This window comes from Bos javanicus, chromosome 21 (genome assembly GCF_032452875.1).
Source record: "Bos javanicus breed banteng chromosome 21, ARS-OSU_banteng_1.0, whole genome shotgun sequence".
In the NCBI taxonomy this organism is placed as follows: domain Eukaryota; kingdom Metazoa; phylum Chordata; class Mammalia; order Artiodactyla; family Bovidae; genus Bos; species Bos javanicus.
Genome location: NC_083888.1, coordinates 44,798,203 through 44,824,292, shown reverse-complemented (window position 1 = coordinate 44,824,292; position 26,090 = coordinate 44,798,203). Strand labels below are relative to the sequence as shown.

Here is a 26,090-nt window from a genome sequence, read left to right as displayed (position 1 = left end):
TGGCAGTTACGCGGCCTTCATGACTTTTTACGGGACTGGGCGGTGTTGACGCCGGAGCTGGCAGGGGGTGGAGCGGTTAGTAAACAGCAAATGCGGGAACTGGTGGGCCGGAATCAGCCATGGACTGGAAAGAAATTCTTCGCCGGCGGTTAGCGACACCCAGCACCAGTCCACACAGTGAGTTTGGGAGGAGCCGCCTGCTGAGAGATCCTGGCCCCAAACACCGGGAACTGGGGGGACGATGGATGGGGAGGAGCAGCACCTTTGGTAAAACCTCTCGACAAAAGAGGCTGACTGGGATGTGGTTGAGCGATCCAGAGGGGTTTGACCTATACTTCTCTGGGAAGGGATTTGCAGGAATGAAAAGCTACCTAGAAACTCACTTGCTTGGTCCTAACCTCGACTTGTGAGAGATAATTCAAAGTCGCGGGGCCAACAACCCTTCGATCCTACCGTTGCTCTTACCGCCTTTTTATTGTCACACTTTTTACTTCCCTCCTTGCCCATTTTAGACTTCATAATCCGTTTTTCCTTGTCTCTTTCCCTCTACTTCACACTTGTTTGTTAATCAGTCTGGTTAAAACTGTCATTCCTATTCCACACCTCCATCCAGGGCAGCTGAATTGTTTCACTTTTAATTCATGTCCACTAACCTAAAGTAGATGTTTCAGTCATTCAACTACACTTCTTTCGTGTGTCCCTAGACATTGACTCTCCTACACTCCAAGGCAGTTCCTTCTGTCACCTCCTAAACTGCTGCTGCTAAGTCGCTTCAGTCGTGTCCGACTCTCTGCGACCCCATAGACGGCAGCCCACCAGGCTCCTCTGTCCATGGGATTCTCCAGGCAAGAACACTGGAGTGGGTTGCCATTTCCTCCTCCAATGCATGAAAGTGAAAAGTGAAAGTGAAGTCGCTCAGTCGTGTCCGACTCTTAGCGACCCCATGGACTGCAGCCTACCAGGCTCCTCCGTCCATGGGATTTTCCAGGCAAGAGTACTGGAGTGGGGTGCCATTGCCTAAACCTCTAATCCTCCAGTATTTCTTATCTACTCCTTTATCTGCTCTCCCTCATCTGCTATTCCCTCTGGCTCATTCTGCTGCAGCTCACTCCCGCCTCCCCCTTCCCTGCATACACCAGGCATAGTCCCATTTTCGTGCCTTGGCACTGGCTGTTTCTTTTGCCTGGAATGCTCTTCTGCCTGGATATCTGTATACCTTCTTCAAATTTGTTGTTGTTCAATTTTATCTCAGTGAGAGTCAGTATCCCTGACTCTGGAAAGATGCATGTGTGTATATCCCTAGAATAGGTGAATGGTAGAATGAGAGTGACTCTTGGGATTTGGGCTCAGGTGATCGTAGTACCACTTACTGAGTTAGAAGAAGAGTAGTAAGGTGAGGGAAAGTAGGTAAGGTAAGGAAATCAATCCTGAATGTTCATTGGAAGGACTAATACTGAAGCTGAAGCTCCAATACTTTGCCCACCTCATCATGCAAGGAGTAGACTCATTGGAAAAGACCCAGATGCTGGGAAAGATTGAGGGCAGGAGGAGAAGGGGGTGACAGAGGATAAGATGGTTGGATGACATCACCGATTCAATGGACATGAGTTTGAGCAAACTCCGGGAGATAGTGAAGGACAGGAGAGCCTGGCGTGCTGCAGTTCGTGGGGTCACAAAGAGTCAGACACAGATGAAGCGACTGAGGACCCAGGCATGCCCAGGATACTCAGTTGTTGGTGAACTGAGCGGGATTCTCATCTGTTGAGGATGAACACAGCACGTTTGAGGAATGCAGTGAAAGTTTGGAACAGTCATTCACCAAGAGGAATAAGCAAGAGGACATCAAGGGCAAGTAAAATATGTATTGGTGGTTTTGAGAGGCTGAGTTATTAACTACCATGAAATAAATTTGTGGGACCAAATGTTTACATAGTTCGGCAGTTTTCTCCAACAGTTATTAAAAACAAGGCAAATCCAGGTAGAGGAGAAACGCTGGCAGAAGAGTTTCAGGAAAAGAACTACGGGCATATTGAGAAGGAAGTGAGACCAGGAAGAGGAAAAACTTTTGAGAAAATAAATCATAGAATCAAAGACCTCAGGTTGAAGTGCAGCAAGGTTGTGGTAACCGTAAGTCTGTTTCCTATGTCTGAGTCTTTCTATTTTGTAAATAAGTTTATATGTATCTATTTTTAAAATATGCCACATGTAAGAGATATAGTATGATGTCAGGCGGGCCTTAGGAAGCATCACTACGAGCAAAGCTAGTGAAAGCGATGGAATTCCAGTTGAGCTATTTCAGATTCTAAAAGATGATGCTGTGAAAGTGCTGCACTCAATATGTCAGCAAATTTGGAAAACTCAGCAGTGGCCACAGGACTGGAAAAGGTCAGTTTTCATTCCAATCCCAAAGAAAGGCAATGCCAAAGAATGCTCAAACTACTGCACAATTGCACTCATCTCACACACTAGTAAAGTAATGCTCAAAATTCTCCAAGCCAGACTTCAGCAATATGTGAACCGTGAACTTCCAGATGTTTAAGCTGGTTTTAGAAAAAGCAGAGGAACCAGAGATCAAATTGCCAATATCTACTGGATCATCGAAAAAGCAAGAGAGTTTCAGAAAAACATCTATTTCTGCTTTATTGACTATGCCAAAGCCTTTGACTGTGTGGATCACAATAAACTGGAAAATTCTGAAAGAGATGGGAATACCAGACCACCTGACTTGCCTCTTGAGAAACCTGTATATAGATCAGGAAGCAACAGTTAGAACTGGACATGGAACAACAGACTGGTTCCAAATAGGAAAAGGAGTACATCAAGGCTGTATATTGTCACCCTGCTTATTTAACTTCTATGCAGAGTACATCATGAGAAACACTGGGCTGGAAGAAGGACAAGCTGGAATCAAGATTGCTGGGAGAAATAGCAATAACCTCAGATATGCAGGTGACACCACCTTTATGGCAGAAAGTGAAGAAGAACTAAAGAGCCTCTTGATGAAAGTGAAAGAAGAGAGTAGAAAAGTTGACTTAAAGCTCAACATTCAGAAAACTAAGATCATGGCATCTGGTCCCATCACTTCATGGCAAATAGATGGGAAAACAGTGGAAACAGTGGCTGACTTTATTTTCCTGGGCTCCAAAATCACCGCGGATGGTGATTGCAACCATGAAATTAAAAAGACGCTTGTTCCTTGGAAGGAAAGTTATGACCTACCTAGACAGCATATTAAAAAGCAGAGACATTACTTTGCCAACAAAGGTCTGTCTAGTCAAGGGTATGGTTTTTCCAGTAGTCATGTATGGATGTGACAGTTGGACTATAAAGAAAGCTGAGTGCAGAAGAATTGATGCTTTTGAACTGTGGTGTTGGAGAAGACTCTTGAGAGTCCCTTGGACTGCAAGGAAATCCAACCAGTCCATCCTAAAGGAGATCAGTCGTGGGTGTTCATTGGAGGGACTGATGTGGAAGCTGAAACTCCAGTACTTTGGCCACCTGATGTGAAGAACTGACTCATTTGAAAAGACCCTAATGCTGGGAAAGATTGAGGGCAGGAGGAGAAGGGGACGACAGAGGATGAGATGGCTGGATGGCATCACCAACACAATGGACTTGGGTTTGGGTGGACTCTGGGAGTTGGTGATGGACAGGGAGGCCTGGCATACTGCGGTTCGTGGGGTCGCAAAGAGTCAGACAGGATTGAGCGACTCAACTGAACTGATGATATTTATTTTTGTCTGACTTATTATGATAATCTCTAAGTCTATTCTTATTGTTGTAGATGTCATTATTTCATCCTTATGACTAAGTAATATTCCATTGTATGTATGTATGTGTGCATGTATATACACACACACACACCCCCACATATTTAGCTGTACATCTGTTGATGGACATCTGGGTTGCTTCCGTGTCTTGCCTATTGTAAATAGGGCTGCAATGAACTATAGAGTGCATGTATCTTTTCAAATTATAGTTATCTTAAGATACATGTACAGGAGTGGGATTGCTAGATCATATGGTAACTCTATTTTTAGTTTTCTAAGGAACCTTAATACTGTTCTCCATAGTGGCTATATCAGTTTAAATTCCCATCACCAGTGCTGGAGGGTTCCCTTCTCTCTATACCTTCTCCAGCTTTTATTATTTGTGGCCTTTTTGATGATGGCCATTCCAACTGATGTGAAGTGAGATCTCATTGTAATTTTGACTTGCACTTCTCTAATAAGTAGCAATGTTGAGCATCTTTTCATGTGCCTGTTGGCCATCTGTATGTCTTCTTTGGAGAAATGTCTGTTTAGATCTTCTGCCCATTTTTTAATTGGATTTTTTTTTTTGATACTGAGTTGTATGTGCTCAATGAGAACTTTTGATTAAATGAACTAGAACATGTCAGGTCTATAAGAGAGGCAGTGACTTGAGGAAGAGCAAGTACAGTGATAAGAAGAAGTGGGAGCATCTGAGAACTGGTTGAAGATGTAGAAGAGGCTATTTCAGGGGAAGGTAGTGATTCTTGGTGTTTTAAGAAAGTTAATAGATGCTCAGTATCTAAACAGGAGAAGGCAATGGCACCCCACTCCAGTACTCTTGCCTGGAAAATCCCATGGCGGAGGAGCCTGGTAGGCTGCAGTCCATGGGGTCGCAAAGAGTCAGACACGACTGAGGGACTTCACTTTCACTTTTCACTTTCATGCATTGGAGAAGGAAATGGCAACCCACTCCAGTGTTCTTGCCTGGAGAAGCCAAGGGAGCCTGGTGGGCTGCCGTCTATGGGGTCGCAGAGAGTCGGACACGACTGAAGCGACTTAGCAGCAGCAGCAGCAGTATCTAAACACAATTGTGAAGGCCTTTTTTGTGCTATAATTAGAGCATAGTGTATAGATGTCTTGAAAAAATGTTGTCTGATTTTAAAAGTTCTTTCCCTCCTTAATCTGTTTTGTTACCAGAAAAAAAAAGTGAACAAGAGTTAAAAGATGAAGAAATGGATTTATTTACCAAGTATTACTCAGAATGGAAAGGAGGTAGAAAAAACACAAATGAATTCTATAAGACCATTCCTCGGTTTTATTACAGGGTAAGTGATATCTAAGCAAATGTCTTGCAGAGTTTATAAATTAAGTGTAATTTTTTTAAATGGGATAAAAATCTTTTATTTTATAAACAGATAAATTGATTATATTTAAAATTTTGTATATTGTTTTATTATAGTTGACCTTATTATTTTTGACCTGGTTAAATCTTAGTTTTTCATATAAATTGGCATAAGAACACAAAGTTGTTACTTGCCACTTTTTTAAAGTTCTTGCTTCCTAATTTTTATTATGGATATTAGTTGTGGTATTCTATTGGATTCTGTTGTCAGGCTTTCTATAAGACTTAGATTTACTTGGTTGGTCACAATTTTTAACTTTGTCTTTTACTCATATGGTGTAAAATGTTTTGCTCAAGGCTAAACTGAAAAATAGATTGAGAATGGAAAACTTTAAGAATTATACTTAATTATATGTTTCTTTGTGCCAGAATGGTAAAGAAGGCTTTGAAGCATTGTAGATAAAACAGTAAGACTTTCAGAAAGTTATTTACAGCTAAAATCGAAGGCTACTGAAAACAATAAGACCTATTTAGTATTGTGGAAACTGTAGCTACCATAATAAAGTTAACTTTGGAATTTTAGCTGAATGTCTCTTAAACCTGTTGCCTTCTAAACTCAATTAATTATAACATTATTTGCAAAGAAAGTAAATATTATGTTTTACTTGCATTAAGGAGTGAGGTATTGATATAAGTGGATTATCCAGATAATTTTAACTTATTTCTTCAAGTACAAACTTTTTCATTTGAATCATTTTACTGCAAACTTTTTTGTAATACTGTGTCTCCCAGCCTTTGAAAAATTATGAGACTAATCCATATATGTTATGGAAAAGAGAAAAAGCAGCTAATGCCAGAGACATAAATAAAGATTTTTATATGTGTGTGTTTAACAAAAATGAGGTCACAGCATACATACTTTTCTTTTTGCTTTTTTGCATTTCATAGTTTTCTTAATCAGAGGCAGTTAGACAACTGAGAATTTTTTGTAGTCTGAGGGAGTGGGAAGGGAATTGACATTTATTGAGTATCCACCTACTTCAGAACATTTTATATTCATTATCTCATATAATCAGGATTGTGAAATTGTTATCTTACTAACCCAGAAGCAGCCCTCAGATGCTGACGTCACTCCATTCCCAGGACTCCACTTTCCTGTACTTCCAATACCGGCTGTCCCCTTGTGGTTCCTGAGGGAATCCCCTTTTCCCTCATTTCTGTCTCTTCTCTGACCTCTTCCAGATCCCAAATGGTTGCTGGTCTGCAGATGTGGACTTGTGGGATGTTCTTTCCCTGGTTTCTTCTTCTCCTTCCACTCTACTGCTTCAGAGAAACTACGTGTCATCTTTGGTCACCACTTCTCTCCTTGGCTGGTTACCCACTGGCACATGGTTCCTGTCTCAACCCCAGCCTCACCTCCTGATGCTTATTTCTTCTCCATCCTCTTTGATGGGAAAGGATGGCATCTTAGTTCTTAGAAATAAAGTAAAATCATAGCCCCGAATTTGGATTATGGATTACACAGCTACATTTGATGGGGCAAATAAAAGAAAAGATACATAAAAGAAAGAAGAAATTCTCAAAGCAAATTATTTGAAGTTGTTGGGATGAGTCATTTTAAAGCCCAGCTTAGGGAAATCACCACAATAAGGAGAACCTCTGCCTTGGAGGCCAATTAGTAGATTTTGTCTTGACCATCTCTGAGAAGTAAGGTGATCCAATCTCACCAGGCATACTTGGCTAAAAGTCGCTCTTCAGCTAGTCCTGATTTAATTCTCTGTCAGGCTAAGGTTACACTGGGAACAGTTCTATGAATATAAATTGAAACTTGGGCTACATTGAGAACATAGAAAAAGTGGTGGGTCATAAAGGAAAGTAAGAGCATGACACATTCTGATACATTTAGTTTGGGGATGGTTATCTCCCGTTGATTACCTGTCTTAGTACTTTACTCCTAGCAGTCACTAGTAAGTAGCATTGAAGTCTACTTAAGGGAGAGATAACCTAACTACCCAGTAATGGAAATGAGATGGAGAAGAGAAAATACACTGAATCCCTGATGTCAGAAGACCCAGATGCATGTTTTTACTCTAGTTGCACAACGTTGGGCAAGTCATTAACATTAGGACATGAGGACATAGGGGAACAAGGAACCAAAGAAAACAACTCATAAAAAATTAAAATAGACTGGAACTCCAAAGATTTAAATCTTGGGTCTGGGACTGACTAACGGCATATGCATTCTTGATAGTCATCCATCTCTTGATTTCCTTACCTCTAAATTGAGTGTGATGAAATCTATCTCACAGGGCTAGTAGGATTAAATTAGAATGTGTGTATTGATGTTTGATATATTGTGGACACATACTAAATGTTGTGTTTATTTTTAAGTAAACTCTGAATCAAAAAAAGAAACTTGGGCTAGATGGTTAGCTTTTTCCAGGCAGAACTGGCCTTGTGATCACTGAATTCTCTGTGGATCTCTTTTTGTTAAATGAACTTTTTAAATAAATGATGACTTGAAGTTAAGCAAAATTGAGATACAAAAAAGTACTTTTGAGACAGTGGCATATATAGTTTTTTAGACCAAATCGGTTCAGTTCAGTCACTCAGCTGTGTCTGACTCTTTGCCACCCAATGAACTGCAGCACGCCAGGCTTCCCTGTCCATTACCCTGTCCATTACCATCCTGGAGCTTACTCAAACTCACGTCCGTCGAGTCAGCGATGCCATCCAACCATCTCATCCTCTGTTGTCCCCTTCTCTTCCTGCCTTCAATCTTTCCCAGAATCATGGTCTTTTCCAATGAGTCAGTTCTTTCCATCAGGTGGCCAAAGTATTGGAGCTTCAGCTTCGGCATCAGTCCTTCCAATGAATATTCAGGACTGATTTCCTTTAGGGTTGACTGGTTTGATCTCCTTGCAGTGCAAGGGACTCTCAATCAAGAGTATTCTCCAATACCACAGTTCAAAAGCATCAGTTCTTAGGCGCTCAGCTTTCTTTGTAGTTCAACTCTCACATCCATACATGACTACTGAAAAAAATCATAGCTTTGACTAGACAGACCTTTGTTGGCAAAGTAATGTTTCTGCTTTTTAATATGCTGTCCAGGTTGGTCATAGCTTTTCTTCCAAGGAGCAAGTGTCTTTTAATTTCATGGCTGCAGTCACCGTCTGCAGTGATTTTGGAGCCCCCCAAAATAAAGTCTGTCACTATTTCCATTGTTTCCCCATCAATTTGCCATGAAGTGATACATTTTAAATAATCCAATGGTCTAGAATTTAAGTGTAGAAATTAACTGCAGTGTATTTTTAGCTGCCAGCTGAAGATGAAGTCTTACTACAGAAATTAAGAGAAGAATCCAGAGCTGTCTTTCTGCAAAGGAAAAGCAGGGAACTATTGGATAATGAAGAATTACAGGTAAGAATGGAATAATTCTTGGCCATTTCCTATTTGTACTACGTGTGTCATGTGGGATCCCAGGGCGCCTAAATGGAGACAGTAGTGCAGAGTGGCTGAAAGCACAGGCTCTGAAGTGACGATTCCCACAAGAATCAACTGCAAAGCTTATGTGTCCCAAGGAGAGTTTTGTCTTGTTTTTTAAAGTTCATAGGTAATTTTAATGTGAGGCCAAAGTTGAGAACCACTATTGTAGGGAGTCATATTAAGAAGAATATCATCTTCTATTATCCTTTGATTACTAATAACATAATAAAAATAGCTGGCATTTATTGAGTGCTTACTAAGTTCTAAAATTTTCATATACAGTTCCCCTTTAATCCATATAGCTGTATGATGTAGGGACTGTTATCCCTACTTTACAAATGCGATTTGAAACACAGGAAGCTTAAGTCCACCATCCAAGATTAAAGACAGGGCTGGGATTTTAACCCTTGCAGTTTGACCCTACAGTGAAAGTGAAAGTTGCTCGGTCATGTCCAACTCTTTGTGACCCCGTGGACTATACAGTCCATGGAATTCTCCAGGCCAGAATATTGGTGTGGGTAGCCTTTCCCTTCTCCAGGGGATCTTCCCAACCCAGGGATCAGACCCAGGTCTCCCACATTGCAGGTGGATTCTTTACCAGCTGAGCCACAGGGAAGCCCAAGAATACTAGAGTGGGTAGCTGATCCCTTCTCCAGCAGATCTTCCTGACCCAGGACTTGAACTGGGATCTCCTGCACTACAGGTGGATTCTTTGCCAACTGAGCTATCAGGGAAGCCCCAGTGATAGATGGTAGTCTATCATTTTAATGGAAATAACACATTTTTAAACTATTTTTAAAAATTTTGTTCTGTTGATAAAAACATCTTAAATATCTTAAAATTTTGCAATTCTCCTAAGAACTTATGGTTTTTGCTGGACAAGCACCAGACACCACCCATGATTGGAGAAGAAGCAATGATTAATTATGAAAATTTTTTAAAGGTTGGTGAAAAAGCTGGACCAAAGTGCAAGTAAGAATAATATAATTAACATAAGAGTATGTTACATTAAGCATTTTAAATGCATCAAATAAATGTTAATGAAAATTTAAGTCAATGATATCATTTAAGTCAACTTTTCATTAAATAAAGTTTAATAAAATTACTTATAGTCAAGACTATTACTTAGTATAAAGTTGTTAAAAGAAATAATATAGTTTATTTACAACACTATAGTCCCTCATTCTTAAGGCAATAGAATTTAAAGATGTATGACTTAATATTTTAAGTTTTGAACTATAGTTCTCACTTTGATTTTTTCCCTCTACTTTGATTTTTAGTTGTTTGAATTTATGCTATTTTCTGCTGAATCATATAGAAGTCATTTTTTTATTGGCAGATGATTTAACATTTATTTTCTTTTCTTAGGCAATTTTTCACAGCCAAAGTCTTTGCTAAACTCCTTCATACAGATTCTTATGGAAGAATTTCCATCATGCAGTTCTTTAATTATGTCATGAGAAAAGGTGATTCCATTTTCATTTTGCTTCAACTCGTTCTATCTGAGAATAAAGAATTTGGGTCTTTGCTTTTATAATATCCCTTCCATGTCAAACATCTCTTTTATTAAATTTGAATAGCAGAATTTCTTGTCTTTTGACCAAGATTTGTTTTCCTATTATTATGATTCTCTCCTGGTACTTACTAGAACTGAAATTTTCTACCATACATTTGGGTTCACTATTATAAAAAAGTTTATAAAAAACAAAACAAAAACCTCTTCTGAAGATGCTAGCTAACTAGACATATCAAAAGCTGAACCAAGAATTTTAATAGATTGTTATTTGAAATATTTTAATTCACTGGTAATTCCATTTCACCAATATATTACAGGTTGAGTTGCCTGAGAGGATAGTTTCAAACTCACAACTGTGGCCGCATACTCAAGGAGCTTTTATTAAACAACATGGAGTTGTTATGATTCCTATAAGTTCCATAATGACTTGTCAAATGCTGTGTGTACCATCTTTAACTGATATTTGGTTGCAGTAATTAACCTCAGTAGAATAAAATCTGCTTCACTGAAGGCATAACATTACACTGCTTTTTGGTGGAACACAAGGATTCTCAAGGGCATCAACTTTAGTGTCACTTTAGGCATGGTAGAATTGTTGATATCTGCAGTTAATTCTATGGTATATTTATTTCAAACAGTTTTTGGATTAATGAATAGTATATGTGAGAAAACAGATGTTTATGGAGTTATAAATTAGCTTGTCCTTCTAATCTCTTTATCTCCTTTTATGCATATACATACCAAAGGATAGATCTTAATAATTATTGTATTTCATTTTCTCGTTTACTGTCAGTTTGGCTTCATCAAACAAGAATAGGACTCAGTTTATATGATGTTGCTGGACAAGGATATCTTCGGGAATCTGTAAGTATTAACCTACTTTCATAACTACTCTAGACACCAAAATGCTAAATAATAGTTATCACTGGACGTTGAGATTACAGATAATGTAAGGGCAAGGAGTTTTTCCTTTTTTAAGAGATATAAGAAAAATAATGTGACTGTATTCCCACCTATAGGTTTGGGTCGTAAGGTCAGTTACCAAGAGGATATTTATTACCCATTAGGTGGTTGCGAAGAGTTGGACATGACTGAGCAATTGAGCACGCACAGACACACACACATATACCAATGTAGTTAAGCCAGGTTATCAGCAAAGAATTATATTACAGCCTCATGATACAAATCATTATTTTTCTTGTAAGTGTAACTATCTTAATTATATGGACATGTTTCTTTTCAGTTCAGACTTTTTTCCCAAATATATATAAAATGGGAATGGAGTTATGCATAAATATGAACCAAGATAATTAATCACTTAGATATATGTTCAAATATAAGATTTAAAGAAATGCAGATTCCCTGTTATAGTTTGTTTCCTGTTATAATTTGTTACACTCTGTTTTATCCATATTTATATAGATAGAATCTGTTAGCTCATACTGAACATTTACACTTAAAAACCTTTCTAGGGCCACAGTACTGTTCTTGTCCATTAAGGTTCAGATTGACTTGACAAAAGGTTCTTGGTTCTATCCATTTCTCTATAGCAAGGAAGATATATTAACCATTTGTTGATACTTACTCAGGTCAGATATTGGAATACTTCTATATCTCTCAGGATTCTCATCAGCCATTAGTTGGTTTACAAAACACACTATCTCTTCTTGCCTCTTGCCATGAATGGAAACAAAAATTTAAAAAGGGATGGGGAGAAGGGAGAAAAAAGCAACAGTGTATCGCTACAGTTGTGATTAAAAGGGAATAATCTTCTCTTCTGTCAGTGAAAGGAAACACTTCTCTCAAAGGGAGAAAAACCTGTCTCCTAACCTTGGTGCTTTGCCTTTTGAAACCAGACTTTGTGTCTCCCTTATTTAAAAGATAGTGATTTCCAGTGCCAACATCTGTAATTTGAGTAGTATAGGCAAACTTTCATTCAACTATTAAATCTTAAATAACAAATTACCAAACACTTAATTTATGCCAGGTACATTGCCAAGCCTTACCCTTATGTATAATAAGGTGCTTTTTTCCTAACAGAGTGAGGAGGCAGACACTAAATTATCTGCAATATGATTTCAAAGACTGACAAGTTCTAAGGAGAAAATAGGGTCCTAGAAAGAGTATGACTGGGGTTGCGGAACTATTTTAGATAAGATGAAAGGTGCCTCTTTGAGCTAGTGACTGAGTTTCAGCCATGAAGGATGAGAAAGAACCAGCCTTATGAAAATGTAGTACAAAGGGAATAGCAAGTTCAGTGTCCCCAAGGCACAGTTAAACCTCATCTGTTTTAGAAGCAGAAGGAAGCCAGTGTGTCTAGAGCATATGAGCAAGGGTTAGTGTAACAAGGGGCTTCCCTGGTAGCTCAGCTGGTAAAGAATCCACCTGCAAAGCAGGAGACCCCAGTTTGATTCCTGGGTCAGAAGATCCCCTGGAGAAGAGATAGGCTACCCACTCCAGTATTCTTGGGCTTCCCTGGTGGCTCAGACAGTAAAGAATCTGCCTGCAAGGTAGGAGACCTGGGTTCGATCCCTGGGTTGGGAAGGTCCCCTGAAGGAGGGCATGGCAACACACTCCAGTGTTCTTGCCTGGAGAATCCCCATGGACAGAACAGTCTGGTGGGCTACAGTCCACGGGGTCGCAAAGAGTTGGACATGACTGAGCGACTAAGCACAGCACAGCACCAGAGTTGACAGAAGGGGAAGTTGGAGAAGTAGGCAGAGCCACTTGTGTTAGGGCATGGTAGGGAGTTTGGGTTTTATTTTGAGACTAATAGGAAGCCACGAGAACTTTTAAGCTGACTCTGTCAGATATGGTTTATATTGTATTTGTTTATTTATTGGCCACAAAGCATGTTAATCTTAGTTCCTTGACCAGTGATTGAACCCAGGCCACAGTAGTAAAAGTCCAGACTCCTAACTACTAGACCATCAGTGAACTCCCTGGTTTACATTTTAAATTTTCTTTTTTTTTTTTTTTGGCCATGCTGCTCAACCTGTGTGGGATCTTAGTTTCCTTACCAAGAATCAAACCCATGACCCCTAAGAATCAAACCCATGGCCCCTGCAGTGGAAGTGCAGAGTCTTAACCACGAGACCACCAGGGTACCTCCCTGGTTTACATTGTAAAAGATGACTGGATATGTGGAGAATGAATTGTAAGGAGCCTAGAGTCAATGAATAATTAGGAAACTACTGTAGTTGTCCAGGTGAGAGATGATAGTGGCCCAGACCAGGATGATGTCTGTGAAGAAGCCAGTAATAGATCAATTTAGTATTTATTTTGGACACACACACCCCAACAACAACAAAAATTTGCTGCTGGATTAGATGTTGGGGGTAAAGTATTGGGGCCTTGGTAAAGAAAAGGTAGGAACCAAGTTTAAATTTTTTACTTTGAATAAATAGTGGAATAAGGGGAAACAGGTGAGGACTAGGGTTGGGGATGATAAGAGTCCTGTTTTGGACTCACCATGTATGAGATGCCATTGGTTATACAACTTAGATTATAAAGTATCTCAGAGGAAGTAGAAACATTATATATCAGGAGGGATAAAGCAAAAGTAACAAAATTATAAAATATAAGAAACCATGAGAGACACTTAAATATATAATCTTGGAATAGGGAAAGCTTTTCTGAATATGACAAAGCTGAAAAGTCTAAAAAACAAGTTCAGCTAATTTTTAAAAAAATCTGTAAAGCAAAGACCATCATAAACAAAGTAAAAACAAGAAGCTGGGACTTCCCTGGCGGTCCAGTGGTTAAGACCTTGCCTGCCAGTGCACGGGGTGCAGGTTTGATCTGTGGTGGTTGGGAAAGTGGTCTGGGATCTAAGATCCTACGTGCCTAGCAGTCAAGAAGACAACATACAGCAGAAACAATATTCTAACAAATTCAATGAAGACTTTTAAAAACAGAAAAGAAAACAGTAAGCCAAGAAAAATATCTGCAACTTACTCACAGACAAATGACCAATTACTCTAGTGGAGAAAAAGCTCCTGGAAATCAAGAATAAAATGGCTGTTAACCCAGTAAAAACTGGGCAAAGGATATAAATAGTTTGCAGAAAGTAAATACAAATGCTTCTTAATCACAGGGAAAAAAATGTTAACCTCACTTTATATGAGAGAAATGCCAAATAGATCTACACTAAAATACCATTTTTCACCTATCAGATTGGCAAAGATCAAAAAGTTTGATAATGACTTTATTGAAGGAATGTAAAATAGACCATGGGTTCCCAAACTTTTCCACTTCACTGAGGTGCCCTTATTGTCTCAGTAATTTCCATTAAAAAATGGCCAAAAGAAATACCTAACAACTCCATTTATTAACCAGTTGATTTTGTCGTTTAGTCACTGTCGTGTCCGACTGTGTTGTAACCCCTACTATAGCCCACCAGACTTTTCTGTCCATGGGATTTCCCAGGCAAGAATAGTGGAATGGCTTGCCATTTCCTTCTCCAGGAGATCTTCCCGACCCAGGGATTGAATTTGCGTCTCCTGCATTGGCAGGCAGATTCTTTACCATCGAGCCATCAGTGCTGTGTGCTCAGTCATGTCCAACTCTTTGCGAGCCCATGGACCATAGCCCACCAGGCTCCCCTGTCCAGAGAATTCTCCGGGCAAGAATACTGGAGTGGGTTGCCATTTCCTTTTCCAAGAGCCACCAAGGAAGCCCATTAACTGTTAGTTTTAGCTGGCACTGTACAGTTACTCAGCCCTGGGTTGGACACGGTCATCTTTGATTCCTTTGCCACACTAATTTTCACATGATACTTGCTTTATCACAGCAACCACCAAAAACCTAGCTTTGCAAAGATGAAACGGAGTCAAGTGAAAGTAGCTCAGACATGTCCGATTCTTTGCGACCCCATGGACTATAGCCCGCCAGACTCCTTGGTCTATGAGATGTGGCAGGCAAGAATACTGGAGCAGGTTGCCATTCCCTTCTCCAGGGAATCTTCCCGAACCAGGGATTAAACCCAGGTCTCGCACGTTGTGGGCAGATTCTTTACTGTAGATGTTATCAAAAGGAATAAATTTCAATCTAATGTGATTGAAATGTGAATGACCTTGAATTCATAGCTCTAGCCCATGGTGATATGTTGTGCAGTATCCAATAGATGTCGCTGTGTTTCCTTTATAGTATCTTGCTTCACCCCCTTGAGTTTAGTGTATCACTCCTGGGGCACAATTTGGAAGCTGTTGATAAAGCCATCACAGTGCTGGTAATAGTGTGAAATCAATATATCCTTCCTGGGGAAGTGTGAAGTTTGCTGTTGTCTATCAAAATTATAAATGTGCACATGCTTTTGACCCAGCAATTCAACTTACAGAAGTTATGTCCTGTATTCTCCCATAGTCTCTATGAGTGAAAAATTACCTTGGCCCCTATAGTATGTTATTTATTTATTTATTTTTGGCCATGCTGAGTGGCATGTGGAATCTTAGTTCTCTGACCAGGGAATCCAACCTGTACGCCTTGCAGTGGAAGCATGGAGCCCTAACCATTGGACTGCCAGTGTATTCCCTATAGTATTTTAGTGTCGCAAAAGATTATAAACAGTGTAGATATCCGTTAGTAGAAGACTGGGTCAATAGATTGTTACATTCATACAGTGAAATAATAGACAGTTATTATTTCTTTGCACAGAGTAGAGTAGAAGTTCTTTGAGAGCCAAAATGGAATGACTGCAAAGTATATTGCTAAATGATAAAGGAAGATAGAGAAGAATTTTCATGGTATGCTGCTACATCCTGTGTAAAAAAGGAAAAAAATATATACATATATATGTATTATCTTATATGTGCATAGATTATCTTTGGAGAGATATATCAAAAACTGATAATGTAGGTTACCTCTGCGGAGAAGAAATAGGTGGGAAGGAAACTTTTCAATGAATACTTTTTTTGTTTCTTTTGTATTTGGAACTATGTAGAATGTGTTACCTATTCAAAAATATATTAAGATGTAAATAAATGGCATATATAAAATAACTTCACCACTAATACAGTTATAAATTTATTTCATTATTATAGTTTCAATGCTGAATAATTTTAGGACTGAAATTGTATTTTAGTATCTAATGAAAAATCAAGATCAGACATTTAACACTGTAAAATTGTATTTTGTTTTGTTCTTTCAGGATTTAGAAAACTACATATTGGAACTTATCCCTACTTTGCCACAGTTAGATGGGCTGGAAAAATCTTTTTACTCCTTTTATGTTTGTACAGCAGTTAGGAAGTTCTTCTTCTTTTTAGACCCTCTAAGAACAGGTAAAAGAAAATCTTATCTCACTTAGACATTTTCTAAATCTCAGTAACTAGAGATAAGTCTTTAAAATGTAATTTATTTTCCTAACATGTCATTAACACTGATATATAAATATTTTGATATATAGATCTTTTGATTTACTTGCACCAACCACCATCAGCTATGTGACAGTGGACATGTCACATAACCATTTACAATTTGTCTTTAAAATGAAGTATCAACTAGGTGACCTATGGTTCTTTCCAGTTTAAAGAAGCCAGGTATTGATATATTTGCTAGCCCTAATAGGTAATATACTGGAAAATTATTCTTTTTGATGAAAAATATGAATTGGGAGATAGGAGGACCATTTAGCCATAATGTATTTTTCTCATTCTCAAGTTAACCATCCTATATGAGGATCAGATTTGTAAATTTTGCCTCATGTTTTAACAGTACACTCTATCAACTGTTCTAACCTGCTAGACTGGGACAGAGAAAGGGACAGAAGGCCCAAACCAAAGTCCTTGGTTCTTTTAGGTCCTTGAAAGTGGCAGCTGTGTGAATCCATCACAGGATGGGGTAGCTGTCAGTCTTTTTTAAATGCCTTTGTTAAAGACATACACATCTTTTCCCTTTGAAATTTACAAAATAATAGCCAACAGTTTTGACTGTTTATTATGTACTGAGTACTGTGCTAAGCAGTTTACATAGATTCTTTCATTTCCTTCTCAACTCCATAAAGAAGGTATTATCCAGATTTTATGTGTAAAGCAGCTGAGACTTAGATAGATTGCATGTCTAGAAATGGTATTTAAATCCCATCTCTCTACTCTTAACCATGCTTTATATTGTTTTCTATTCCAGAACCTCCAAAGGAAAATGGAGACAGTCTCTTTATTTGACTACTAACAGTATCATATCCATAACCACAAAAAAAATTAACTTTTTTTGGAATCTTGTATCACTATAATTTTGGAATTTATCAATTGGACATATATTTGGTGGTATATAGGTAGACATATCTATATGAGATTTTATTAACTATTCCCTGCAGATTTCCCTTTTAACATCAATATATAGTAAGGACTTTGGAACATGAGAGCTAGGAAGCTTTAAAATACCAATTGTGTGATTGTTCTTCTAAAACAACATTTTTATAAAATTGAGTTGCTCTTGTTTTTAAAATTAAGTAATTGTGTTTCTCTTCTTTAAAGGGAAGATAAAAATTCAAGATATTTTAGCATGCAGCTTCCTAGATGATTTATTGGAGGTAAGTATGTTTTTAAATTACTTAATTCTATCACTTGATAGTTGCTATCTTCTAATTATGTTTCTTTGTTCATCTAGTTAAGGGATGAGGAACTATCGAAGGAGAGTCAAGAAACAAATTGGTTTTCTGCTCCTTCTGCCCTAAGGGTGTATGGTATGTTCTTATCATAATGCTAAAATTTGAATTATCTGTTCCTCAGTAAATGTTTCATTAACTTCTATTCAAAGAACAGTTTTATATGTAGCCTGATTACCTTAGGGCGTCGCTGGTGGCTCAGGCAGTGAAGAATCCACCTTCAGTGCATGAGACCTGGGTTCAAATCCTGGGTTGGGAAGGTCCCCTGGAGAAGAGCATGGCAACCCACTCCAGTATTCTTGCCTGGAGAATCCTTGTGGACAGAGGAGCCTGGCGGGCTACAGCCCATGGGATCACAAAGAGTCAGACACAACTGAGCGACTAAGCACAGCACAGCAAAATTTACCTTAAGATCAAATTATCCTAATTTTCTTAAGAGCTTCTATGCTAGATTACTAAATTTTACTTGTTTAAATACCAACATTTTATATATATGTGTGTATATGTATATATTTTCAATATAGTTGATTTATAATGTTGTGCCCATCTCTGCTATACAGCAAAGTGCCAGTGTTTTATATTTTTGTGACTCTTAATACATTTCTAGCACTTTAATATAACATAAGGAATGTGGTTTGACTATTGTTGACTCAGGAACATTAATATCAACGTCACCTATGATCTTGCATTGTGATAAAATGCTGCTCTCAGGGTCCACAGAAGGATGTCTGTGGACCTAGTTTGCTTTTTTCTTGAATTTCATTAGTCTGTTACACTGTTCTATTGAGTGATCTTCTGACTTGTTTTGGCAACCTTGACCTCTGCTTTTAAGTGCCAGCATTGCAGTGCTTTATCTTGGTTGACCTGCTGCTGCTGCTGCTGCCGCCAAGTTGCTTCCGTTGTGTCTGACTCTGTGCGACCCCAGACGGCAGCCCACCAGGCTCCCCGTCCCCGGGATTCTCCAGGCAAGAACACTGGAGTGGGTTGCCATTTCCTTCTCCAATGCATGAAAGTGAAAAGTGAAAGTGAAGTTGCTCAGTCGTGTCTGAGACTTCACAACCCCACGGACTGCAGCCTACCAGGCTCTTCTGCCTATGGGATTTTCCAGGCAAGAATACTGGAGTGGGTTGCCCTTGCCTTCTCCGGGTTGACCCCCTACCTCCATCTAATTTAGAATCCTAGGAAAGTTCTAAAAGGTTGCAAACTGAAAACAAATAATGTAAGTGACTTAGCATAAAGGCATGAATTTTCTTTGACTGGTTTCTGGCTTAACATTGTTCTAATAGAGATTAAAGGAATAGCAGGTGTCTATCTTGACTGTAACAACATTAGTTGAAAAATCAAAATATTAACCAATAAAAATAACTTTTTGTTTCTTTTGGTTGTGTCTTTTTATTGTCTTTCTTCCCAAGGCCAGTATTTGAATCTTGATAAGGATCACAATGGCATGCTTAGTAAAGAAGAACTCTCCCGCTATGGAACAGCAACCATGACCAATGTCTTCTTAGACCGTGTTTTCCAGGAGTGTCTCACTTATGATGGAGAAATGGTAGTAGTTTAAAACTCTGAGTTTTGAAAATTTAGACTCCCACAATTTCCAAAAGCCTTTTTTTGAAAAATAGAAATATAGTTGACTTACAATGTTATATTAGTTTCATGTATACCCCATAGTGATTCAATATTTTTATAGATTACATACCAAAGTTATGGCAAAATATGACTATATTCCCTGTGTGAAGATTTCATTCTTTTTATGGCTGAGTAGTATTCCATTGTATATATACCATGTCATCTTTATCCACTTATCCGTTGATGGACACTTAGGTTGCTTCCATATCTTGGCTTATGTAAGTATTGCTGCTGTGAACACTGGGGTGCATATCTTTCCGAATTACTGTTTGCATTTTCTTCACATAAACATCCAGGAATAGACTTGCTGGATCATCTAGTTCTCTCTTTAATTTTTTGAGGAACCTCCATACTGTTTTCCATTGTGCTGGACCAATTTGCATTCCCACCAACAGCGCATGAGGGTTCCCTTTTCTCCACATCCTTGAACACTTGAGTTATCTTTTATTTGGTTTTTTGTTTTTGCATGCGGGGTCTTAGTGGGATTGAACCCATGCCCTCTGCAGTGGAAGTGCCAAGTCTTAACCACTGGACTGCCTGGGAAGTCGTTAGTTCTTTTTGATGGTAGCCATTCTGAACAATGTGAGGTGATCTCATTGTGATTTTGATCTGTGTTTCCCTAATGACTGGTGATATTGAGCATCTTTCCATGTGCCTGTTGGCCATCTGTTATCTTCTTCAGAAAAATGCATGTTTAGGTCCTCTGCCCATATTTAATCACAAAAGCCTTTTTCTTGATGTGATACAGCAGTATTTTCTTGTCAGTGTATAACAGTATCTTAAGAAGTATGAACTGATCAAATTGTTTGAGATTCGGAGCCTTTGATCTTAAGGTAAATTTGCTCAAAAACATTACTTCCCTTATTGACTCAGGACAAATAGAAATTTTTACTATTTTGTTCATTTCATTATTGGTGCACCTATTGTAGAGGAATGTTGTAGGCTAGTAAAAAAAATAAAAATCTGAAAAACAGGTAAATACTATTGACTATTTTCATATAGATGGTTCACTCATTGAGTTACCAGGTCAGATATAGTACCATATATGCCATGATTTAAATTAAGAATCAGGTTGTATTATTCTAAGTGACTACCTTAGTAGCTAAAGATTTGCTAACATGCGCCTGTCCTTTTATCACAATTCAAAATATATACTTGAGAAGAAAATTCTAAATAGCATTTTTTTTTAAATAGCATTTTTAAGTCACCATTCTTGCTATTAAAAATATGTGTTAAGGATTTGATAACTTTTTCAAACCAATGATGCTTAAGAAATAGTCACTGTCAGCAGAGAATCAGGGTTTTATCATTTAGATTCAATAACAGTTTTCTAAATGAAACCATTGTTAACCAGCTGCCAAAAGAAAAGAGGGAAAAGGCACAGAAACTGCTTCATGACTCCCACAGCTGCCTAACCAGTGAGGAGCTTGGAGTATACTAATGATGTGATAAAGAAAGAAAATCAGAAGCTACCGTTAGGCATGGAGTTTAGACCATGGTAAGGTCTAGCTCTTATACAGAGTTTATCAGAAAAGAATTCTTAATCTTAGCCTAAAAAAATCCTTTCCAAGATTATAAACATTTTTTTCCCAAGTGAAAATCTCTGAAGTACTTTACTTCTTTTAACCATGCAAAAAAAGTAATCTGTGACTACGCTTTTTTTAATAGAAAAAGCTTTCTGTCCTCTTCATGTCTTTTTAGCCTTCATTTGTATTCGTTTGCTCCCTTTTGAATGAAAACAGTGTCAGATCACTGTAGAATATCTGGCACTCTTAAGATGACTTATTGGAAATCATCTGAATTAAAATTTCAAAGCAGTGTTTCATACGACCACATGAACTGAAAATATAAATTTAGTGGCAATACACAATAGCTGTCACTCTCCTGTCCATTATAAAAGCCTAATGAATGAAAATTATGATTTAACACAGCAAATCCCATAAGAAAATGAGCTGTGCCCCGAAAAACTATCTGTACAGGTTAACTGCAGTGTATAGAATTCCTAGAAACCAACATTAAGTAAAGTATGAATTCGTATTTCATATTAAAAAATTGCCATCTGTGATTACAAAATAGCCTCCAATCATCATTCATTCATTTGAACAATGAATTACAAATTACAAATAAGGATTCTAACGAACATCATTTTCTTTTCTTTAGGACTATAAGACCTACCTGGATTTTGTTCTTGCATTAGAAAACCGCAAAGAACCGGCAGCTCTGCAGTATATTTTTAAGTTACTTGACATTGAGAACAAAGGGTATCTGAATGTCTTTTCCCTTAATTATTTCTTTAGGGTAAGTCTCATTCGTGTATCTTTGTTATACAGTTTGGTTTAAATTACCTACCAAGTGACAATTTAATCTAACTTGGGGTGTTTAAATTTAGCAAAAGGATTTATATAGCAGATTTCAGAAGGAAATCAAGTCTGGTTTTAGTTTTTTCTATTTTTGAAAATATAAATGGGCTAAATCAGTGCTGATTTGATTAGTTGTAAGACACTTTAGAATTGTGTAAATACATGTCAGGCTTATTAACCAGTGCAGATAAAAACATGCCTGAGAAAGTCTGTGCTCTTGGTGATCAAAAACTAGTATGTAAAATTCTATAGAAACGTTAATTACACATTCAGAAAAGGGAACTCCTTTCCACAGTTTTGCCAACCTGGTGTAGATTCTTTTAATTGTTATGCTATAACAAATATATTTAAAAGTTGGCTAGAATTCACATTTCAGTGTGAAACAGATTTGCTGAAATACTTATTCTGTGCCATAGGTGGTCTCAGAGAATAGCATGATGAGCTCTGAAGTAGAATTTGATTGTATCTGATAAGCGTTCAGCTGTAGCAGGTGTAAATGTAGGAATGTCCACCCCTTTAAGATAAATCATTCCTCAGTTTCAATGGTGGCTTTTCTACTTGATGGAATGGTTTTGTACAGTACTGTTCCACTCTATTGCCACATAGCTAGTTTTCAGAAGACCATCTGGTTTTTATATGGTTAAGATCAATGGTAAGAAGACATTTATTTTTTCTTTTTGACATTTTTTTAAAACAGTAAAAATGGACACTTTCACATTTTTGTCGTAATTTTGTCCATTTTCCTCTGGAAGCTTTTTTTTTCCATCTAAAAATTTTGTGATACTCCTAAAATAACTTTGTCTGATGTCTGAGTTTCAGAGTATATACTTCATAATTTCATGTTAAATTCCCTGAAAGGCTTTCTTTCTCTTATGATTTTCTAGGTAGTAATGACTATAGATTATTATAAGGATAAAATAAATTACATCCAGTATGAGGATGCATTTTTTAAAAACTGAATGCCACATGGGACTTATATCCATGACTAATCTGAGAATCTGATACCACTTATCATAGGTATGCCCCTGCTTTAAGCAGACCTATTAAATGAAAATTCAGTTTTAGGAAAACACAGTAAATATATCTTTCAAACTACTCAATCCCTTTTCACAACTATTTCTTTATAGTATCTTCCAATCTTATTTTATTTATTAAATACTTTGAAAATATTTTACAGATTTGTTTTAGACTTGGTTGTATGGGCTAAGGTAAAGTTACTGGTACAAGCCTAGCTGTGTGTAAAGCCTTTGTGCATCAGTATCCCAGTGATAAAGCTAGGCCCGCATTTGCGCATTTGCACTCTAGATCACTTCATCCATATCTGCTGCTCCAGTAGGTGAGAGTGTATTCAGATTCCCGTGTGCTGCAGAGATGCCCTGTACACACTGGGATCAGTGGCACTACAGAGTGGCACTCAAAACATATTTCACTGATTATTTTTCAAGAATTTTAAGCTTTCACATTTTCCAGTGAATGACTCCCACCTAAAATATTTGTTAGTCCAACTGGATCACTGCAGTTTCTTCAGTCTTTTTTTTGGTTAAAGTTCATAAAATAATTTGAGGGAGGTTTACCTCCATTTTTTTCTGTCAAGAATATGAAGTATAGGGTGGGAAGGGAGGTGGTAGACTGGGTGCCTTACAGAATGGTGAAGGTGTGAACAGCATTCCTAGAAAATGGGAGGAGCAGGTCATAACAGAATTGCAAGACCATGTTTTAAGGCCTGTCTGGGGTTGGAGACTATTCTTACATAATAGTAATCTTACATAATAGTAATCTGTACTCTTGTATACTTTCCTTATGAAGTTCTCCATGTGTAGATCTAGAAAAGTTAATGACTACACCAATCCAGTGTTTAGGTTTTGCTCAACAGATGTAAACCAAGGTCAAGGAATTTGAGAAAATTCACAAGGATGGTTAAAACAATGAGATTTATGGTCTGATAGGATAGGAAACAGAACTAGAAACAGGGCCATGGGAACAGGACAGGGAATGTTGTGTATTTTATTTTTTGTTTAAGGATTTATTTCTATTAAATACAGGCCATACAAGAACTAATGAAAATTCATGGACAGGATCCTGTTTCATTTCAAGATGTCAAGGTTACTTTTTTCTTTAATTTACATAATTTACAGCAGATAACCTGAAAGCAACTTATGATATACTGAACCAAATATTTTCAGTTATTTGATCTGAATTAATATTTAAGTCATTAGAAACTGAGACAATAATGGGACTAATGATTTACACAGGTTAACATTTTAACATTGTCAGTCTTGTGTTCTCATTGGAAGCATTCATTCAGATTGAAAATTAAGAGAATCAGTACAGCCTGTATCTTTTGGCAGTCTGTTCCACCATAAACTGAATTTGGGCAAACTTTAGGTTCAGGCACTTTTTTAGTCCACTCCTTCAGAGGGCTTGCTTGCTTTGGTATTATTTAAGGAGACATCAATCTTACTGTATGTAAACTACTACTCTTTGAAACATGCCACTACTTAACATTTTAGTAATCAGACCTTCATCAGCTGTAAAACACATGGGGGCATCCATTACTGGTTCAGGTGAAGTAAGGTAATAAAATAACGCATCCATTGTAACCAAATATAATAAAAGGTTATGTCGGTTTAATATAAATGAGACAAATTTGAAACTATGCAACTGGCAATTTAAAAACGAGTCATTTTATATGGCCACCAACGTGAAAAGGGAAATTTCACATACACACCAGATTAAAAAGTCATACGTTTACCTGAATTGTTCTAATCTTTAAAAATGTAATTTAAATACTACTAAATAGATTGAGTGATTTCACTATAAACAGATTAGAAAACATGTACTGATACCCCATAAGTAATCTTATAGTGCACTTAATATAGAAAAGGTTCTTCCATCTGTTCTAGTTATTTTTATCACCATTTAGTGTCATTGTGGAAGACTAATTCTTTAATACTCCCCCTATCCATTCCAGGTCCAGAGTAAAATGTTGACATTATTATTGGAAATGAAGTTTTGTCCCTGTCTTGGCTCTAAAGCATTTAAGTTTTTACTTTGAGCCAAGTCTGCATTAAATCAAGGCCCTGCTTTACCCCTAATTAGAAGACAATAGGAAAATATAAGTAGTTACCACATATACAAAGAACACTACATTAGATAGTTTTGCCACTAATTAGCTATGTAGCTTTAACTGAGCTTCACTTTCTTTATAAGAAACATACAGGCATACCTTTAAAAAAATTTTTTTTAATGAATTGAAGGTCTGTGGCAACCCTAGTCAAGCAAGTCTATTGGTGCCATTTTTCCAACAGCATTATCTCTGTTTCACATTTTAGTAATTCTCACAACATTCATTGTTATTATTATTAGCTATATGTTGATCTCTGATGTTTGACATTACTATTGCAAAAAAATTCCAACTTGTTGAAGGCTCAAATGACAGTTTGCATTTTAAGCAATATTCTTTAATTAAAGTATGTACATTTTATTACATATAATGCTGTTGTACACTTAAGAGACTACAGTGTAAAGATAAACCTTTGTAATGCACTAGGAAACAAATTCACAAGAGTTGCTTTATTGCAATATTTACTTTATTGCAGTGGTCTGGAACTGAAATCAGAGTATCCTCAAGGGTATGCCTCTACCTAAGGAATCTTCCACTAAAATTCTGTGTATATAGAAAAGAGATGGATTGCCTGTTAAATGAAAAAGGAAAACCTAGAACAAAAAATTTTACATAAGCTCAAGTGCTAGCCCTAAATTTTAGATCACTGTGTGATAGAAATTAAATGAATGAGATAGTAAATTTCATTGTATTTTTTCTTCCTCTCTTGCAGGATGAAATCTTTGACATGGTAAAACCAAAGGATCCTTTGAAAATCTCTCTCCAGGATTTAATCAACAGTAATCAAGGAGACACAGTCACCACTATTCTAATTGATCTGAATGGCTTTTGGACTTATGAGAATAGAGAAGCGCTTGTTGCAAATGATAATGAAAACTCTACAGACCTTGATGATACATGATCTCTCAAAGACTAGACTGTATTCATTAAAGTAATCTTGGATGCTGCATGTAAATCTTTTGACACAGAATCCTTAGAAACGGTCTAAATAAAATACTTCATAGGCCTACAGAACACAGCAAATGTTCTGGTTATTGGAATTTTGGTTGCAGTGGCCTGGAAGAAATGGGACCAAATTAGGAGCAGTAAATTCTGGTTACACTTAGCTCAGATATGGCAAGTGTGATCTGGTGAAGGTAGGAGTCCATTTTAAACATACATAATCTTTAGAAATAAAGGAAGTTTTCCTGGAATATTTCTGACATTAGTCGTTAAGAATTTGAATACTTGAAAGAAAGTTTAAATTATATCATTTAACTTTGAATCTTCTTCTAA

General features: G+C 37.4%; 1 protein-coding gene across 2 annotated transcripts; it reads left to right on the top strand.

The window, feature by feature from the left end:
- Positions 1 to 96: 96 nt before the first annotated feature.
- On the top strand, positions 97 to 25,829 carry PPP2R3C (protein phosphatase 2 regulatory subunit B''gamma). Of its 2 annotated transcripts, none has more exons than XM_061394134.1 (13): positions 97 to 177; positions 4,950 to 5,077; positions 8,410 to 8,514; positions 9,440 to 9,552; positions 9,949 to 10,046; positions 10,890 to 10,960; positions 16,245 to 16,377; positions 17,572 to 17,627; positions 17,705 to 17,780; positions 19,115 to 19,251; positions 21,492 to 21,629; positions 23,734 to 23,793; positions 25,528 to 25,829. In XM_061394134.1, the coding sequence occupies exons 1-13, from the start codon at positions 120 to 122 to the stop codon at positions 25,714 to 25,716; spliced, it is 1,362 nt and encodes a 453-aa protein (XP_061250118.1). In that variant the 5' UTR covers positions 97 to 119; the 3' UTR covers positions 25,717 to 25,829. The 2 variants fall into 2 exon arrangements, with proteins under 2 accessions (XP_061250118.1, XP_061250119.1); XM_061394135.1 differs by lacking the exon at positions 97 to 177 and adding an exon at positions 191 to 267.
- The last annotated feature ends 261 nt before the right edge of the window (positions 25,830 to 26,090 follow it).